Source organism: Tenrec ecaudatus, chromosome 5 (assembly GCF_050624435.1).
Source record: "Tenrec ecaudatus isolate mTenEca1 chromosome 5, mTenEca1.hap1, whole genome shotgun sequence".
Classification (NCBI taxonomy): Eukaryota; Metazoa; Chordata; class Mammalia; order Afrosoricida; family Tenrecidae; genus Tenrec; species Tenrec ecaudatus.
Genome location: NC_134534.1, coordinates 167,198,820 through 167,218,952, shown reverse-complemented (window position 1 = coordinate 167,218,952; position 20,133 = coordinate 167,198,820). Strand labels below are relative to the sequence as shown.

The window sequence follows — 20,133 nt, the reverse complement described above, 5'->3', positions numbered from 1 at the left end:
TGGTTGTGAGTGAAGACTCCAACCCCAGAGCAACGTGGGAAACAAGACTGGGGTGGGGGTATTCAAAATCAAGTGGTGGGGAGGAGTCACAGAGACACCCATGACCCGTCGTGTGAAAGGGCAGTAAGTAACGTGCACAATCCCACCTCATTCACCTCTGCACCTGGTTCTGGCGGGCCTCCTATCCTTCTTCCAGGCTAGTTTGAGAGACCTGGGCCTACCTTAACTTAAAAGATAGCACTGCTGGGTTGAGACACCTAAGAGAAATATTTTGAAGTATTCTTCAAATGGCGCTGGGTTGTGGTTTCGGCATAGGCAAATGAGCTGACAAGGTTACTTCTCCCACCCGTCTGGGCTCTGAAGACCTCCCAAGAGCTAGCACATCAGACACTTCTCAGCTGTAATGCTGACCCCCCCACCCCCACGTCCTGGCGGAAGTAGGGCCGCCCTCATTGTGGCTGTGAGCTCAGCAGCTCACTCGTCCTGAACCAGGTCTCGGACTACTGGGACTTGCTGAGGCCGCTTTGTTCCAGGTCCCACTTACCTGGGAAAGGAAGCAGCAAGCAGAGGTGAGTGTCACCATCAGACGGGCTGGCTGAGTGACATCCGTTGTCGTAAGTCTTGTGCTGTTCAGGGCCAGCTGTGACCCTACCCCTCGAGCCAGAATTCAATCCTGGCTCTCTCAACAGCTACCCCCATGTCTCTCCCTTTGGGCCACTTCTGTGGGTCCACCACCATAATCCAGCATCTGGTTTACATCCTTTGTCTTGTTATCAAAAACGCAGGTCGGGAGGTCTTTTATTCCGTTTACATGATTTTAATTGGGTCAAAACTGGTTCGATGGCACCTAATATCTTGTTCTCTTAACTTCTGAGCTCCCGTGGGAGTTTGGGACTCTGGGGCTTTAGGATAGCATTAGGGGTACGACCGATGTCCATCAGTCCTGCCTACGATTGTGTTGAACGTTTGGGGTGTGCAGCGTGCTGACTGATCTGCCTAACAGCACCGAGCTTTGATGTGTTGCTCACACAACGGACAGAGCCCTGGCCTGCAAGTCCACAGGGTAGTGCCACACAAAATGAAGGCTGTGGACAGATTAAATAATTAACCTGTATTTTACCAAGAACCAGCGGCTCACCAACTTGTGTGTGAAGATGCAAACTCCTAGCCATCTCTGCATCTCTCGCACTTCGTAGAACCTAAATACGTACCTCAAGCTAGTGGCCCGGGTGTCACCAGGGGAGCCTTGACCACTGCACACCTGTGGTTGGCCAGCAGGAACTCTGCAACACTGGCACGGTGCAAGATGTAGGACGTTAATTCCAGGCCCACCCACACCCGCTGAACCAAGCACTAAGGCCCAGCAGTTCGGTTTGACCACACCCTCCAAGTGGGATGGAGCAGGCTGACATTTGTGAACCTCGGTCCTAAGACAACGCAGCTACAAACCAACAGAGGAAGCAGCTCTGGGATTGCTGGGCAATCACTTGCTCTTATCCAATCTCTCTCATCTCCTGAAGACTAATCCTCGGTCCACATCCAACCCACGGCGTCCTCCTGTGGAAGGGAGGCGATGGGGAGTAAACTGTCCCTTAGACCCGAAAAAGAAAGCAGGCACCGTGGATTCTTCTCCCTTTATTGGACGCTTTGTGGGTGTCACGCAGGTCTAGAGATTGCAGTGAGATCATTATTTAAAAACTGACCAGGACTAAAGCTTGGTCTAGAGCTCCAAATGAGAAGCAGAAAGAATGGGGGCGGTGGAGCTGGGGTTTCCACCAACATCACCAAAATCCAGAAAATGAGGATCGTAAGCTCTTTCACGGGTCAAATCCAGGGCTTGGGCCCCTGGGCTAACCCCCAGATGCCTCTGGCTACATCAGTATCCAGGTCAGGTGACCAGCCAGGGGCTGGAAGGGAAGAGCCAGCTGAGTCCAGACACCGACAAAGGTCACTGGGAAGAGGACAGGTACTGTCCAGCTGCACATGAGGGCAGCTAAGGCCGGCTGAGGGGCAGGCGAGGCTGGGGAGCGGTTTGCAGCAATGCAGGAGTGTAGCCCTGGGGTCCAATCCTGAGCGGCTGGTCAGGGTAGCAGCTGTCAAGTCCCCAGGGGATCTCCTGACCCAAGCCTGGGCAGAGGGCTCACACATTGTGGGTCCTCTTGGTGAGCTGAGGCTCCTCATCCACCAGCTTGGACTTGAGGTGCTCTTTGTAGGCTAGGATATCTCCAGGCCACTTGGTGATTGTCTGCTTCTCACAGACCCAAATTTCTTGTGCCACCTGAAAGCAAAAAACAGATACTTAATGCTGATCAGTCAACCCTCCCCAAAGCACTAGTTTGTGAGGAGTCTCCAAGAAGGGCCCGCATGTAATGCCCCCACTCCCCGCCCCTGCGCCCACCTCTCCTGGGTGCTCCTTATGGCACCTGCCCTGGCCCGGCCTCTCACCTGCTGGATGAGTCTGAAGTCATGGCTGACCAGCATCATGCCACCTTCAAACTCATTGATGGCGTCGGCCAGCGCATCGATGGTCTCAATGTCCAGGTGATTGGTAGGCTCGTCCAGGAAGAGCAGGTGCGGGTTCTGCCAGGCCAGCCAGGCCAGGCACACACGGCACTTCTGGCCATCGGATAGGTTCCGGATTGGGCTCACCTGGGGGTGTGGGGGTGGCACAGAACAAACATCATCATCCCAGAGCATGACAGAGCGCGTGCCTGGCCCAATCCCTGCCATTTTACCAGGGGCCTTCGGTTCCAGGAACTTGTTTTCTCTAGGCTTCCATGTCCCTTGCCTTGCAGTAAGCACTGCTTTCCGCTCAATCGGAACCCTCCTGAAGTCTGGTAGTAAAGGTTCCAACAGCCGACACACCTCTCCTTGCCCATCCCGTATAAAACCTCAGGGCTGCCCCACGTCACCACTCAGATGACCTGGGACTTACGCATCCCCTTAATCCCACCAAAGTTGTCCAGGCTAATCCTGGATGCTACTTCCCTCCATCTCTATAACGGACGGGAACAAAATAAAAGGAGAAGAAGCAGACTCTCTTAAGGACTGCAGTCTAAAGGAGGTGACTTTGGGTGTAGCTTTCGAATCCAGAGAAACAAGGCAGTGTCCCGAAAGCCCTCATGCCAAGGCCTCGTAATTGGCTGAGGTTCTGCCACTCATCCCGCCCACTGACCTGCTGTTTCCCAGTGAGACCATATCGTCCAATGATCTTCCTCATTTCTTCCTTCTCCTTGATTTCCGGGTAGCACTTCATCATGTACTCCAAAGGAGAGAGGTCTAAATCCAGCTGCTCTTGTAAGTGCTGCAGGAGAAACAGAGCCCAGCAAGTGTGGCCGTTGTCCTGCTGTACCCAAGGACGCCTGCTCTGCTACTTGCTGGGCACGTGTACCTCGACTCGAACAGTCCCATGAACCACACGTCAGTCACTAGTTCAAACCCACCAGTCATGCCACGAGAGAAAGACCTAGTACCCATTTCCATCAAGACCCCAGCCTTGGGATCCCTATGATGCAACTCTGCTCTGTCCTATAGGCTCGCTGAGTCACAACTTTATCCAGGGTTCTCCAAGTGCCTGCTCAAGAGTCAAGGAGCAGCAGGCAGGAGCTGACGGGGCTGGGTTTCTTTGGGGGACTGGCATTTGGTCAGCTGTAGTTCCTGTCCTACACCCCGGACACCTCCCCACCCCTACACCGTCATTCCATACCTGATGGTAACGCCCTATCTTGACATGAGAGTGCTTCCGGATCATGCCGTCAGTGGGGAGGAGCTACGGAAAAAGGAGCAAGTGGACACTTCAGCACACACACAAGAAAACCCACTCAAGCCGAGTGGGGAGACAAGCGTCCATTCTGCACACATGACACCTCACCAATCGCAGCCCAGGCTAAAAATATTTACAAAGACACATCGAAACAGATGTGCGCCAAGAGAAGTAGTATAAACACAAACAATTTGTCATTAAATACCTTTTGGAGAGTGCCGTGACATGTAGATGACACAACCTTGCTTGTCAAAAGCAAAGAACTTCAAACACTCACTGATGAAGATCAGAGACTGCAGGCTTCAGTATGGATTATAGCTTAATGTGAAGAACACAAAAACCCTTCCAACTGAAGCAATGAGCAGCATCAGCAGCGAGAGAAATGATTCGACTGTCAAGGATTTTACACGAATCCATAATCCATGCACATGGAAGCAGCAGTCAGTCAAGAATCCAACATCAACTGGATGGCACTGGGCAAATCTCCTGCAAAGGACTTCTTTAGAGTGCCAAGGCGCGACGGTGCCAAGGCCACGTCAAGGGCCAAGGTGAGCCCGACCCAAGCCTTCTTTCTCATTGCCTCATACGCCTATGAAAGCTGAACGATGAATACGGACCTCCCAAGCAGAATGGATGTGTCTGAATTACGGTGTTGTTGAAAAATATCCCAAGTGCCATGGACGGCCACTAGAGCAAGCGAGACTGTAGAGCTAGAATGCTCTCCGGAAGCGAGGACAGTGAGCTCTGGGCTTGTTCTCGCACGGAACCAGTGCCTAGAAAAGGGTACCATGCTTGCCGAGGTGGGGCAGTGAAAAGAGGGAGTTAGGCCCTTTCTGAGACGGGCTGACAGTGGCTGCAGCCATGTGCTCAAGCACAGTAACAATGTTGAGGCTGGGGTAGGATGGGGCAGTGTTCCATTCGGCTGTAAACACCAACTGGAAGGGACTGCCAGCAGAGAATGTCTCAGGAGTGCCAGGGGTGAAGTGCTTGGTTGTTACCGAAAGGTCAGTGGCTTGAAACGCAGCGGCTCCATAGACCTGCAAATCTGCCTCCGTACAGACTAACCCTAGGGAACAGCGTGAGGTTGGAGGTTCTGCACCGTCACTCAGGGTTCACAATGAGTTGGCATCAACTCAAAGGCACCTACCAACAAAGAACGTACTATGCTGTGCAACGGACGACTTGAAAGGTAGCACAGCACACACTTCCGAAGACAAGAACTTAACTAAAAACATAGTCACTCCCATACGGAGCTGACTGCACACAGGGAAAACGCTGACACACGTGCACAAGCACATACGCGCACACGCATAATCTGCATCTCTACTTCCCGCTCCCTCGGCGACGACAGTGCCAAGCCTCATGGCTCACCCAACCGCACACCCTCCTCCTCCTGGCCTTGCAAGAGCAGTGGTGCCCGCAAAGCAAGTAGCTCCACTGGAAAGAAACCACCCCAAGAAGGCAACATACCTCGCCAGTTAACAGCTTCAACAGCGTCGACTTCCCTGCTCCATTGGGCCCTACCAGAGCCACTCGTGTGTCGAGGTCAATGCCAAACTCTAGGTTGTTGTAGATGCAAGGCTGCAGTGGGAAGTTACGAGAGAGACATGGATTGATGGTCCAACACTGATCACTGACAGACCAAGCCCCGAGCCACTGCTCACTGTTAGAGGTGGTAGTGGTGACAGTCAGTGGAGACATAGCTCACATGAGACTCCATCCATGATCTCAACTTGCCACCGTAGCTCAGCAGTTTTCCGTCCAAGCACTTTAAAACGCGCCAGTGTGAGTGTTTGGACAACACACCCCAGGTGCCATGTCTGAAAAATCCCCCTTATCACAGAGGCTTACGCAATGGCGGGTGTGGTCAGTAGAGCCAAAACCCTCTTAGCAGCAGATGTTCCTCTTGTAAAAATCACCCCAACATCTCAACCATTCTGTGCTCTCATACAATCCCTGGCCCCAACTTACCCCATCTTTCGTATACCTGAAGCTCACGTTTTGTACCATAATGACTGGTGGAGGGATCTTGCCACATGGTGGGAAATAAAACGATAGTGTCTAGGGAAAGAAGAGGACAGTTACCAAGCTTGTTGTTACCGGGGGTGGTTTAAGTACATGCTGACTCCCTGCGACCCCATGGGAAAGAACAGACTGCCCCAAAAGGTTTCCGAGGCTGCAGTTTTTACAGGAGTGGTTTGCCAGCTCTTTCTCCCTACGGCGCCCTGGGTGGGTTGGAATGCCAACCTTCCAGTTAGCAGTTGAGTGCTTAGTCACCGGAGCTCCTCATGGGTCAGGGCCGTTCCTTTCTTACCCACCGCATTAAAGCCCCCCAGGCCCCAAACCTTCCCACTCAGAGCCCACCTTGTCACTAACAACCCGTTCTGTCAGGCCCGATGCCATCATTTTCTGTAGTGTCTTCTCTTTGCTCTGGGCCTGCCGGGCCAACTTGGCACTGCCATGGCCAAACCTGGCGATATAGTTCTGAAAGAGAGCAGAAAGGATATGTGCAGGGCGCCAAACAACCTGTCTTAAACCACAGTCAAAATGATGGCCACAGCCTTCCCGCGCCCCAAGTCGTCATCCTAATGCTCCCCAAATGCTCTCATCCAACACTACCCACCTTCATGTGCGCGATCTGGTCCTGTTCCCAGTGGAAGCGCTTCATCTGGTTCTCCTCTAGCTCCAGCCGCGTCTTCACGTACTGATCATAATTACCCTATGGGGACACACAGGGTGCGGGCAGCAGCCCAGGTAGGTGTCAGCTGTGGTGTGCACCATCCAGTTTAAAGAGCTGAGGGTGGAACATTCTAATCTAGAATTAGAGGCCTTCAAAATTCTTATGCTTCTCACTCTTGGGATGGCCAGAGTGGGGCTCCAGGTCAGGGTCCTAGGCTAGCTCCTAAGGCAAACATACACCAGACATGTACAGGCTGCCAAGCCATGGCCCACGGTCTGGAAGCATACTTTGGTAGTAAAACGAACTTTACAAAACTAAGCTGCTGCAAGACTCTTTGTACCTTTTTATAGGGATACATGGAAAAGAGCTACAAAGTCTATCTTTAGAAGAGCTGGTAAGCATCACTCACCGTATAATACTTCAGTTTCTTGTTGTGCATGTGGATGATATTGGTGCACACACCATTCAGGAAATCTTGGGAATGAGAGACGAGGACCAGAATGCGCTTAAATCTGCAAAGCCAAAGAGCCGGTCGGAGATGCTCACAAATGGGGAGATGGACCACAGCAAGTGAACCTAGTCAAACTCAGAAAATATCCATCCTAAACCCTGAGCACCGTAAGGGTTACGGTCCAATTCCTAGCCCTCTACGTGCACTGAAGCCACAGCATACAATCTGTACAGACACCTGGATGCCTTTCGAGGTACGGTGACGCACTTTGAGTTTCCTCAAGGAAAGATCCAATTTCCAAGAGAATGGAGTAAAGGGGAGTCAATAAGAAAAGATGGCCAAATCCCTGAACTAACTACAAGCTTTTCTCTTGTGAACTGTTTTGTTCTGTTCTTTTTCAGTAGTTTGTTTTGTTGTCTGGTTGTAAAAAAAAAAAAAAGAAAAGATGGCCAAAAGAACCGCGTGTGCAGACAAACACCCATAACTGTACAAAACCGTGGTGGGGAGAATTGGGGAACCAGCAAGATAGAGGACATCAGGCAGGCCTTTCTTTCTCTTTGAAAGGGGGCCACTGTAGCTTCTTTACAAGCTGGCACAATACCCCAGGATATCTTTCAGTCACCGTGGCCTTGTTTCCATCTTGGCTCTCTGTATCTCTCAGAATGATCTTCCACTGCAACGCCTTTTATGCAGTGTATATAGGATCACAATTTAGAATAAATAAAGTTGTCTCTAATAAAGATGTTCTATTTTAAATATAGGGAAAATCCCCCAAAGGGATAATATTTCACATTTGACAAAAGCCAGAAAGTCCATCCTAGGTGCTGACCCTGTCCCAAGCTGGCCTGCCTTCAGTGTGTTCTCACTGCTCTAGGCGTCAGTGCGGCTTCTAGGTGTCCGTTCCCTTTGGACGCTGCTCACCTGCCCTCCAGAATCTCCCAACTTCCATCCCTTGTCCCCGCCCCCTTCTCCCCGCCCCTTACGTCTTGAGTTCTTCTTCTAACCACACACAGGCATCGAGGTCCAGGTGGTTGGTGGGCTCGTCCAGGAGCAGCATGAAGGGCCGAATAAAGAGGGCTCTGAGGGGCAGGAAAAGAGACAGAGGGCATCTTAGTCGGACAGGTCCTAGGAATTAATTCAATCGCCTGCCACAAGCGACGGGTCTCAGGTCCTGGCGGAAGTCCTGCGATCAATTGTGTTTGTACTTCAAAAGAGAGGGGGACCTTCAAGAGAACCAGTTGCAGAGCAGAGATCAAAGGGTGTAAACATGGGTCTAGACGCAGAGATCTAGTTTGGCAAGAAAGGTCCTTAGGCGTCCACAAGTCTTCTGCGGTGAGGCTGGTGACCATCAGGAAGACAGAAGGGTACTAAGAAGTGACATTTCTGGGCACTGTCATCCTCCCTTCTGACTCGATGGGTCTGCAAGATCGCCTGTGAAACCCGGATGATTAAAACTCCCCAGGTGAAGCTGAGGCAGACTCTTTCTTGGCATTGGGAAGCACTTGCTCTAAGGTAGACAGGCATCCTTCCTAAAGCTGAAGGTTCAATCGGCTCACCTACTCACTAGATATCCAGGAACTCTTGGTTGAGGTGCTATGGGACTTGCTTAGGGTCCCTCCCAGCCCCAAGAGTGGAGGGACGATAGGTCTTCTAAGAATCATCTAACATTGCTCTTTACAGCTAGAATCAGCAGGTCTGAAGCACAAAAAAGTGCTGCAATCAAGCAAAGGGAGTAAACCTCCATCCCAATGTTACCTAGGGCTGAACCTAGGATCCACTGTAAACTCACCACCCAGTGCACACATACGACCCTCTTCTTACACTGTCCACATCTATGTTATTAAAAAGTGGCTCCATTTGGCACTTTACTGGTCACTGAACCTGTTTGAAACTGTCCCACTGGAGTGAACATTCAACCTGAGAGATGGAGAGCTGGAGGAGCAGGAAAGATGGACTTACCTGGCGAGGGCAACCCTCATCCTCCAGCCTCCACTGAAGTCTTTGAGCTTCTTGCGCTGCATGGCGGGGGTGAAGCCCAGCCCATGCAAGATCCGTGAGGCCCTCATCTCTGCCTTGTCGGCGTCCAGCTCCTCTAGGCGCTCATACAGCTCCATCAGCTTCTCACATTCCGCTGTGGGGGGGGAGGGGGAGAGATGCCCATGAGCCTCCCGGAGGCCTTCCCTGGAGTAAGCCCGCACCCGTCTCCCCTCAGTCTCAGTCCTACCATCCTCGTGCGCCAACCGCTCGGCCTCCCTCTCCAGCATGGCCCGCTCCGTGTCCACCTCCATCACACACTGCAAGGGTGTCTTGTCACTAGGGGGCATCTCCCGGGTCAGATGGTAGATGTCAATATGCTCAGGGATGGGCACTTCCCGTTTCCCAATAGCAGAGAGCAGCATGGACTTTCCTGAGAGCACCACCAACAAATGGAGACAAAGACATTCAGAATAGTCTGTCCCACCATTCCCCTGGGCCACCCCCAACTCCAGGCAAGCCAGGAACCCACCATTTGTATCAAGCACTCTGATTTCATCTGTTCCACACTCCCTTACTGGGGTGCTATTCCAACTTGCCTTCAAGTCTTATTTCACCACCTCTATAGAGGTTTACACATCTTCACCACCCTCTTCCTACCAACTCCTCAAGCACCTATAGTCTACACCTATTTATTTGGCACTTATCAGAGGGCCTGTATTGCTAGTTTCTTTCCTTTGGACACATGTGGTCTCCCACCCATACTGTAAACTCACTTTGTACATAAACGTATTACCATCAAGTCGATTTCAACTCCTAGTGACCCGACAGGACAGAGCCGATGTGTTCCCTAGGAGGATTTCTGGGACTGTAAAACTGGATGGGAGAGGACAGCCTCATTTTGCTCCCAGTTTGAACTGCCAAACTTTTGGCTAGCTGCCCAATGCTTAATCCACTGTGCCACCAGGGAGCTTTACTTTATACAAAGCAAATGCTAAACAAATATTTGTCGAGTGACAGGTAAGTCAAGGAGAGATACCTCCCACCTCGCCTTCCAAAGGCCTCACCAATTCCGTTTAAGCCAATAAGACCATAGCGTCGGCCTGAGTTTAGTTCCAGTTTGGTGTCACTGAGCAGCTCTTGGCCATGAAAGGTGAGCGAGAGGTTGATGATGTGGACGTCAGTGCTGTTGGGGTGAGAGGCGAGGACCCCAGTGACAGCTCGAGCAGCAGCCTTCTTCATCTCAAAGTCCTCCAGCTCCTTGGTCAGCAGATCCACTTCTGGGGACGGAAAAGCAGTTTGAGAAAAGGGCAATTAAACAGACTCAGCTTTCTCCTAAGAACCATGTCTCTGAAGGACCTGAGCTAGAGATCATGCTAAGACACACATACTCAACAAAGCTTTAAACAAAGCCTATGTTGTATACTTATATGGACTAATACGCTTTAATTTGCAACTTTTATTTTTTTAACTAGCTTCTATGTCATAAAAGAATTTAAGTCAGTTTCAGTTTTACTTTTCCTCCTTCCTTTTATACCCCTCAGACCAGTGTTTCGGTCTGATAGGTTAGGAATCTGAAAGGTTACGGCTGTGTTCCTCCTCCTCTCTCTCTCTCTTCACATTTTGTTTATTCATTCCCTTCTGTTTGTGCGTTATAACACACACAAAGAAAAACATCCTCATGTAATTATACAGCTCAATCTCATCAAAATCGTGTCAGTATAGTTTTTTCTTTTAAATGCTAAATTCTTTTTCTTAATGTCACTACCAAAGGAGGAATGTCTAAACTCCTGCATCGACACACACACAAACACACACACACACAGCCCGCTAGTACTGAAGCCCCAAAGGAAGCAAATGGTACAGACATGACATGACTTTATTCCAGGACTTCAGAGAACTGCTCGGTTGCGCTTCCAAGACGTGAAGCTACCACATAATGTGCAGAGTCGGTATCCTACTTTCTACTTTGGTTGAGTGGTGACGACAGCCTTCATGTGGCCACCTAAGATACAACTATTGCCCTCTTCCCATCCACAGACAGAGTCAAGGGAATCAAAACTAAACAGAGACTCAAAGAAACAATTCATCCAAAGCACTAATGGATTACATGAACAACCACCACCACCAGGCTGAGACCAGAAGACCTAGACGGTGCCTGGCTAACACCACCACCACCAGCTCTACATGGGTTCACAATCAAAGGCCCTGGACAGAAAGAGAGAGAAAGGAAGACCGAAACTCAAGTTCATATCAATGACCAGACGTACTTGTCCGACAGAAATTGGAGGTACCCTGGAAACACTATCGCTTTAGACATTTGTGTGTAGTTAAGCTACCCAGAAAGGAACCAATCCCTCAAAACCCGAACTTGCTGCCATCAAGTCGATTCTGACTCAGTGACCCTACAGGACAGAGCAGAATTGTTTGTCGAGGCTTCAAAACCTTTAGGGGGGCAGACAGCTTCATCTTGCTCCCACGCAGTGACTGGTAGGTTGAAACACTGTTTGTCTAGCAGGTCAGTGTGCAACCCATTACAGCACTGGGGCGCCTGTTCTAGAAGCAACAGGTATGCGGACATGCAGAAGGAGCAATGAAACCAGGACCCACGCACGGACACAAAAACTCCCATTGGGAGGGCTTCCGAGACGCAAACGGACCATCCTACCTCTGTGGCTAGTTAAGCAGGGTTCCACTTTTACGGTGAGAAGAACCATTGGCATGAATAGCTAATTTTGTTGAGTTTACTCTGCTTGGAATTATGCTTTATTGTGATTCACTATCGAATTTAATCTTTATATCCCTTATGGAAAAGCATACCCTTTTCCTATACTTTATATACGGAGTGGCTAAGTTACTTAGCCAAGATCAAAAAGGCTGGTGCATGAACCAAATGTGAACCCAGGCTGGCCTGACACCAAAAGTCTATGAACTCAACTATTTCACTTCACTACCTTTCCATCGAGGGCAGTGGCCCCAAAGCACCTTGAAAACGGGACAGAAATGGGAGTGGAGGGAATTTTGATAAGCTTCACTCAAAAGAGAAACTAACTACACACCAGATTCCACTATTTTTAAGAAGTTTGTAATTTCTTATTATTTTTATCACCCCTCCCCCCTCCACCAATTTTAGTAGAAACCTTAAAATGAGGAAGGTCGATGGGTGTCCTCAGGAATAGATTGGGGGTGGGGGGAGCGCAGGGCAGCGGGGTTGGAGAGTCAGGCTTGAGGCTATACTCTGTATAGCCTGTTAACGGAATCAGTTGGTGAAAACCACACTCTGTGCAAGGAACCAGGTTAGGGAGGGATCACACCACATGTGCATTTCCTCTCTCTAGCTCAATTCCCAGCACAGTTCTATACGTAGAAATACGTTCTAAATACTTTCTGATTTCCTGGAGAGGTGAAAGAATGAAAAGGGAAAACCAAAACCAGTGTCATTTCTGTATGAATGGCTTACAATGTCTCCCAAAGCCCCACTCTGTGTAAATCCCTCTTTTACATGTCAGGAAGATGAACTAGGAAAGAGTTTGTGATCTGGTTCAGGAATTAGTAAACTTTCCTTAAAGGTTAGAGAGTAAAGATCTTAGGTTTTGTGGGTACAGTGGCAAAATTGAGACCATTATACAGGTACCAATACCTAAAAACCTCACTACCTCATTTTTCTCCTGCAGAGTGGCTGGTGGATTTGAACTGCCAACTTTAAGGTTAGCAGCCCAATGTTTACCCATCAGCACCATAAATCACTGCTTAAGAACCATTCTCAGCTAGAGGCTTAAAAGAAAGGGGGGGGGGGAGCAGCAGTCCAAATTTGGCCAGAGGCTTGATTTTGTAAATAAGTTTTATTGAAAAACAGCCACATGTATTTATCATTTAGGACCGCTTTCTGCTACACTGGCACGGCTGAATAATTGTTACAGAGATCACATGGCTCTCAAAGCCAAAGCATTTACTATCTAGCTCTTGACAGAAAAGACTTGCTGGCAAAGGGGAAGTTCAAAAGGGAGAGAAAACCACATGTCATTTTCTTTTGCTCATTTCTAGTTTGCATCATCTATGATCTAATTGAATACTAAACTCCCAAAGAAAGAACTAATAATGGCTCCACTAAACTAGTCTACAACATGCTAGAAAACAGGCCCACAAGACAACTGAATTAACATTGGATAAATGAAAATAGTTAACGAACAAGGATTCTGGAATAAACTTCATCAAGGAGAATACTGCCAACTCCACAGAAGGCTCATGATACTTGTCCCCCAAATAAGAGGGGTTCACTGCCTCCTTGTTTTATGGGTCAACATGGACCAGCTTACCTCTAGGACCTGTCTACAACACTCACATCCTGAGAAAGTTGAACTGATTATCACCGTAAAATCACGTTGGTACTTACATTGATTTTTCAAACTTTACTACCCATCTAAGAAAAGTCATGTGGTCATGGCAATGAGTAAGGTTAGAGTGTGGTAACTCACAACAGCAAGTTCCTCCAGATCCAGAGAAGAGGATTTTCATGGAATATGCAGGTGACCAACCAACTAACTGTAGAAGTGATCCTGGCCATGGAGTTTTAAGACAGTTGGAAAGAACAGAGGTTTCCCACTTCAGAACAGTAGGCCACAAAGCAAACAGGGTGAAAACAAAATCCAACATTCCTGAGATGAAGACACTACACCTGGATTCCCTGGGAAACTCTTTTTCCATAGGAAATCTGTAATTGTGGACAGTGGTTTTTAAGTGGGATTTAGTTTTCTCTCTCATTGAAAAAAGTACCCATTGAGCAAATGGTTAATATTGCTTACTCAGGGGTCCTGCCTCTGCTTTAGAGATGACAACTCGCTCAGTTACTCCCATCACTCCTCATTTGTCCCTTCACCACTTGGGCCAGGAAAAAAACTTCACCACTGTTGATTTTTTTGCACTGGCATTCTCCAGAATTCTTATTTTGGAAACAATTACCACCAACGCTCACCTCTCTGTCATTAACTCCCTTGTTTCTGAATTTCGATTGGTCTTGTTTAACTTGCATGACATTCTCCTTCCCTCTTCATGCAGTGGTTCTCAACCTTTCTAATGCCGCGACCCTTTCATACAGGTTCCGAAGGTTGTGGTGACCCCCAACCATAAAATTATTTTCACTGATACTTCATAACTGTCATTTTGCTACTGTTATCAATCGGGCGACCCCTGGGAAAGGGTTGTTTGCCCCCAAAGGGGTCACCGACCCACAGATTGAGAACCACTGTCTTAATGTTTTTAACTGTTAAGAGGTGTTACATTTAGTTAATATGTCTACCTGCAAATCTGGTCATACACACACAAAAAACAGTCTCTTCACTCAAAAATAAAACAATTTAAAGGAAACTAAATCAAAAACAGCAGATACATTACAAAGGTAAGCAACATCCAAGGCTTCAAAAAGTTTACGGAAGAACTCCATTATCTGTTAATTCCTTTATTCCACAAGCTTTTTTGAAGCCCTCTCCCCCACCCTCCACCCCCGCCCTTATAATAGTATAGCGTACAATGAATAGAAATAATATAGAGCTCAGGTTTGACGGGGAAAAGAAAAAAATGTGGAGGGAACAGGAAAAGTCTGGATGGAGCAGAATGTCCATTAGGAAGTTTGGAGGGAGGAGGTCAGAAGGATGGGTTTAGATTACCAAGGGCCTGGAACACACTATCAAATAATGCCGTATTTCTCCATCGACAATCGACATTATCTGGGGACAGCCTGGATTTAAAGTAGTTCCTTGTAGATGGCACTGTGCCTGACACTTAGGGAGCGCTCAAAACACATTTTCCAAAGTAGCAACAACTGAAAGGCAGCGCTTTCCCAAGGGGGGAAAGTCTACAAAACACCTCCTAAGTTACCCTCTGTTACCAGTCACTGCCTGTGGGAGGGAAAAGGTATAACATGGCGAAGAGCCTGGCACACTAGCCACCAGGTGTACAAGTGAGAAATTTAAACTGCAGGGGAACTCGACCTCCTTGCAATCCAATAGAGCGACAGGGCTGCTTCCACAGTGCCTGATACTTGTTTGCCACCGGATGATTATGTAAGACCCTTGGGTTGAGCTTTCTTGATCAAGACCAGGGTGGGTGGCACACGCCCCACCTGTACTGGTTTGTCATCAGGAAGTTTCAGGTCAGCCCTTGGCATCAAGACTGACTCTGGCAGGGGAAAACCCACAGCCCCCTCAATTCACCTGTGGTCTCACTGCCATTGGACTCCTCGTTTTTCTCCTCTGCTACCTGCGGCTCCGTGGCAGCATCTCCGTTTTCTTCGTGCCCCTTTCGGGGTCGCTGCCGGGCTTTGGCAGCTTCCTTCTTTTTGGCTGCTTTCTTCTTGGCCAGGTCGGAGGGCATGGTGAACCCCAGGGGCAGGTTACTGTTCTTTCAAGGAGCCTGGGTGAAGCGAGACAAGGCAGCCCAAGCTTTAGTCTAAACTCACGGCTAAGATGCTGAACCCCTGCTCCACGCCTCGGGGAATTTCCCCGCCCGTGCCTACACCCTCGCTTCGGCTCCCTGCCTCGTCGCTCTGAACTTTTGTCAGCTTCTCCCAAACCGATTCTTACGATCCCAGGCGCTCTCCTAACTTTAGAACCTCTTCGCTGGGACTGAGGGCGCCGGATCCCGTAGACTACCGCACTTTGGAAACGCTCCTTTCTGCGCCTCCAATCGCAGGACCCCGCGTGCCAGGTTTCCCCGAAACTTGGCTCTCGGCACCCCCGTCAGCCGCCTCACTTTCTCAAGATTCTTGCTAGCTTCCTGGCTCGGGCCTCCTCTCCGTCGTCCACCCCCACACTACTCAGCCCCCGGCCCAGCTTCTTTCTGGGGCACGCTCGCCCTTCCCCAGAAGGAATCCCTTAAAAGGTCTCCTCATCCGCTACTTCCGAGCCCTCTCACACGCCCGCCCGCCCGCCCGCCCGCCGGCTTCGGTCTCCCTGGATCCTTCCTTCTTCCCCGCAGGATCCTTACGCCGATCCCGTCTCTCCTCGCTCTCCCACGCCCTCACCGGCCGGCACCCTTCTCCCAGCGCCTCTTCCACAGCTTACCGGGCCTCGCTGCTTGGCCTCTGTCGCAACAGAGCGGCCTCCTCAGTTCCTCCGCGTGCGGCCGGCTCGCCAGCCAATCCAGTGCTCGGGCGACTCGTGGCGCGCCTTCGCGAGGGCTCCTGGGAAATGTAGTCCCCGGGCCGAGCAGCGGCTGCGGAGACGAGGGCTCTCTTTAGGAACTACAGTATATCCCAGGAGCCTCCGGTCCCGTTTGACGTCATTAGAATGCGCGTCGCTTCGGAGGCTTGAGTTCAAGAGTTCCCTGTCCTCAGACTGCCTTGGGACAGTACAGATTCCAGATTGATCCCGGCATAAACAGGCGGGGCCTTCCAGTCTCCACCCCACCCTAAAATCGATTGCCCTATGGGAATTCATGGGGCCACCCACTCAATGAGCCTCGCCGCCTGGAGAGCTACTACACTACCCGGCATGCCGCACATGGAATGCGTCCAGACAATGAGGAAAGAGGCGAGGAGAGAAGGGTGGGAGCAAGGAAAGGGAGGTGCTGTAGGGCGAAAGACCGAAAAGAAAGCAGCACTAGAGTTGATAACAAGACTTCCTCTATGAGGAAAGCGCGCCCTCGTCTCATGAAACAACTTTTAAAAGATTCTGAACGTTGCTCCTGAACCCTGGCCACTTGCCGGACCACTCCAGAAATACTAGGGTTCAGAGCCATGTAACAGGACGGGAGCTCCCTGAAGTAGAAATGCAGGTTACCTTCTGAGTTTTATCATCAGAGCCACGTTGCCTTGCCCAAGTTACTTTTATGAGTCTCACTGTTTAAATATCTCTCACAAACTTCCCACTGATTATATTGTAGAATTCAAAACGTGTAGCATAAAAACTCAGCGGCCACTTACAGCACATGTCCAGCAGAACCCCACTATCAGACTCATCTAGAGCAGAGCAAAGGAAACCGTTATGCCCTGAACACGTCCTTTTTAAAGGGACGCCTTTTCATCCAGGGCTCATCCCTTTAAGAAACATGAGCTCATCTCCCCACCTCCGCTCCATGGTAAAATATAGGTGCTGTTCCTTCTCAAACTGCTCCAATAGAATCTTAACTGCTTATAGTTCAGAAATAAACCATGCTGTTCAACACGCCATGCCTTTTTCTTAGAATACCCATGCCATTAAATAAATTCTGGCTCATAGGGTCTCTGAGATTGTACATCTTTACAGGAGCAGACAGCCTCATCTTTTTCTCCCAGAGTGAATGGAAGGTTTGAACTGCTTGTCCTTTTGTTGTTGTTTTTACCTTTTAAATTTTTTATTTTCCCATACTTTTATTGGGGGCTCTTATATCTCTTACAACAATCCAGACATCCATCCAGTGTGCCAAGCACATTTGCACTTATGCTGCCATCATCATTTTCAAAGCATTCTCTTCCCACCTGAGCCCCTGATATCAGCTCTGCATTTCGTCCCCTCCCTCGTCTGCCTGCCCTCCCTCGTCTGCCTGCCCTCCCTCATGAACCATTGATAAGTTATAGATTATTTTCATGTTATATCATCCTCCGTAGCCCCTCACCCACTTTTCCATTATTCGTCCCCTGTTGATCCTTGTGATCAATTCTCCCTTCATCCATCCTCTCCTAATCCTCCTGGTATCTCTACTGTCATTGTTGGCCCTGAGGGGTTTATCTATCCTGGATTCCCTGTGTTGTGGGCTCTTATATGTAGCAATGTGTATGTTCTGGACTAAGCTGATTTGTAAGGTAGAATTGAGGTCATGATAGTGGGGGGAAGGAAGCACCAAAGAACTAGAGGAAAGTTGTGTGTTTCATCGGTGCTATATTGTACCCTGACTAGCTCATCTCTTTCCTGTGACCCCTCTGTGAGGGGATGTCCAATTGTCTATAGATGGGCATTGGGTCTCCACTCCATGCTGCCTCCCCCTACCCCTTCACATTGAGTATGATTTTATTGATGCCTGGTACCTGATCCCATCGACACCTCATGATCACACAGGCTGGTGTGCTTCTTCCATGTGGACTTTGTTGCTTCTGAGCAAGATGGCTGCTTGTCTATCTTCAAGTCTTTAAGATCCCAGATGCTATATCTTTTGATAGCCTGGCACCATCAGCTTTCTTCACCACATTTGCTTATGCACCCATTTTGTCTTCAGAGATCATGTTGGGAAGGTAAGCAACACAGAATGCTGGATTGTTAGAACAAAGTGTTCTTGTATTGAGGAAATACTAGAGTTGAAGCCCAATGTCCATCTGCAACCTTAATTCTTAATATATAGATACGAGTATAGTTCTGTTCCCCCCTCTCTCTATATTTACATAGGTACATGACTGTATTTAGACCTCTATAAATGTCCTTTGCCTCCTGGTTCTCTCCTCTACTTCCTTTTACTTTCCTCTTGTCCCACCATCATGTTCAGCCTTCATTCAGATTTAGTAATTCCTCGCTGCTACATTGCCCTTGATTCAGCCCCAGTAGGCATCCTACACCCTTCTTTCCATTGATTTTAGTTCACTTGTTGTTCCCTTGTCCCTGGATTGGTCCCCCTCCCTTCCTTTTTCGCACTTCCCTTCTCCTGTATCCCCCCCAGCCCCCTAGAAACCATTGGTCATGTGCTTTTCATCTCCTAATTATTGATACCGCCTTCTTATCTAGATAGACATGCAGATACATTACTAAGTGTGAAAACCAGGCAAAATCAAATAAAACAACAAAGGAAGTCAAAACCAACAAAACAATAACCAACCCCCCCCACACACAACAAAATTAAAATAACAAAAAGAAAGCCACTGACAAAAAATGGAAAAAACCTATAAATAGTTCAAGATCTGTTTGTTGGCCTTTACGAGTGTTTCCCAGTCGAGTCTGATGGGTGCCACACTCTGCCTCCAAAGTCTATTTTTGATTTTCTCTGGGGATTTCATTACCTTGCTGCAATGTTGCATGGCCTTAGTGTTTCGCCACATCGTGATGGAATCAGATTGTGCACTATTCCTACACTGTGTCTCCAGTGTTGTCCCCCACAGCGCTATGGCTTAGTGAGGGACATCGTGTCTTGCGGTGGGGCCGGCCCTACAGTCCTCTCTGTGCGTTGTCTGTTCTGAGCAGGAATGTTGTCCTCGAGGCTTGGTGGGCCAGGATGTCCTCTCCTCGCTCTACATTTCTCCCGTGTGCTCGAAACGTGCCCCTCTCCCCAACTATAGCCACAGTGCTGTCCTCTAAAGTGCATTCTTCTGAGGGGGAAGGGTTGTGTCCACATAGTTGGGATTGGGGCTGGCCCCGGAACTGCTTGTCTTGTGATTAGGTTATTCTATACTGTATATAGGGTGGCTTTTTTTGTTTCCAGAAGTAACAAATGGCTTGAAGAAGGTAAAGGTGGTGTATAAGTGAACTCCCAAACCAGGGCACTAGACATGACTAAAATGATTGTTCCAGATGTAAATTAAATTCCATTTTGAACCAAACTGCAGCTTAGCCTAAAAACTCTTGCTTTTCTTGCTCTGAAGAGAAAATTTGGTTTCCTGTAAAAGTTTAACTGCTTGTAACCCTGAAAGAGTAAGGGGCAAGGTTTCAGCTTGTGTGAGGAATTATTTCTTTTTATTATTCTTTTTATTGGAGGCTCTTACCACTCATAACAGCCCATACATCAATTGTGTCAAGCACATTTGTACATATGCTACCATCATCATTTTCAAAACATTGTCTTTCTACCTGAGCCTTTGGTATCAGCTCTTTTCCCCCTCCCTCCCCAACCCTCCCCCCTCATGAACCTTTGATAAATTATAAACTATTATTTTCATATCTCACATCATCCACTGTCTCCCTTCACCCACATTTCTGTTGTTCGTTTCCTCCGGGGGTGGGGTCAAGGGGTGGTTATACGTCAATCATCATGATCGGGTCACCCCTTTGTGAGGAGTAGTTTAAATGATAAAATGAATTGGTAAAAATGTTTATCAAAAGTCTTTGTGCTGCTTGATCCAAGAATATCTTGGCCAATATGTCCCAGGATATCAGCAAAAAGAAATGATACTGTTAAGAGGATTGTGGTTTAATAATGCCCTTGTAACTTTTTGTCAGATAGACCCTTGGGTATGTGAGCATGTAATCCTTTGCTTACAGCACCAAATAAAAACCTCACTTTTTTCTTGTAGTCTGGAACACAAGAGTACTACCCTACCTGGGTGCTAGTGTGTCTCCTAATTCTCAAGTTTCTCTACCTTTCAATAAAAGT

At 48.7% G+C, this 20,133-nt stretch overlaps 1 protein-coding gene across 3 annotated transcripts; it reads right to left on the bottom strand.

The window, feature by feature from the left end:
* Positions 1-1,607: 1,607 nt before the first annotated feature.
* On the bottom strand, positions 1,608-16,071 carry ABCF2 (ATP binding cassette subfamily F member 2). 3 transcript variants are annotated; one of them, XM_075550232.1, is made up of 15 exons: positions 15,927-16,071; positions 15,078-15,276; positions 9,936-10,148; positions 9,119-9,301; positions 8,854-9,025; positions 7,878-7,973; positions 6,853-6,955; positions 6,387-6,482; positions 6,128-6,247; positions 5,735-5,824; positions 5,234-5,344; positions 3,707-3,769; positions 3,176-3,304; positions 2,446-2,649; positions 1,608-2,278 (listed from the first exon to the last, which is right to left on the bottom strand). In XM_075550232.1, the coding sequence occupies exons 2-15, from the start codon at positions 15,235-15,237 to the stop codon at positions 2,141-2,143; spliced, it is 1,878 nt and encodes a 625-aa protein (XP_075406347.1). In that variant the 5' UTR covers positions 15,238-15,276; positions 15,927-16,071; the 3' UTR covers positions 1,608-2,140. The 3 variants fall into 3 exon arrangements, with proteins under 3 accessions (XP_075406347.1, XP_075406348.1, XP_075406345.1); XM_075550233.1 differs by having other exon boundaries at positions 15,887-15,949; XM_075550230.1 differs by having other exon boundaries at positions 15,850-15,940.
* Between the last annotated feature and the right edge of the window lie 4,062 nt (positions 16,072-20,133).

What these genes read in the sequence shown, in the direction of transcription:
- ABCF2 (XM_075550232.1), bottom strand. Translation starts at nt 15,237, where the DNA reads ATGCCCTCCGACCTGGCCAAGAAGAAAGCAGCCAAAAAGAAGGAAGCT. An exon ending in TATTGGCTTAAACGGAATTG is followed by an intron (nt 9,302 to 9,935) that starts GTGAGGCCTTTG and finishes TGGTGCTCTCAG; the next exon opens with GAAAGTCCATGCTGCTCTCT. An exon ending in ACCAGATCGCGCACATGAAG is followed by an intron (nt 6,248 to 6,386) that starts GTGGGTAGTGTT and finishes GCTCTCTTTCAG; the next exon opens with AACTATATCGCCAGGTTTGG.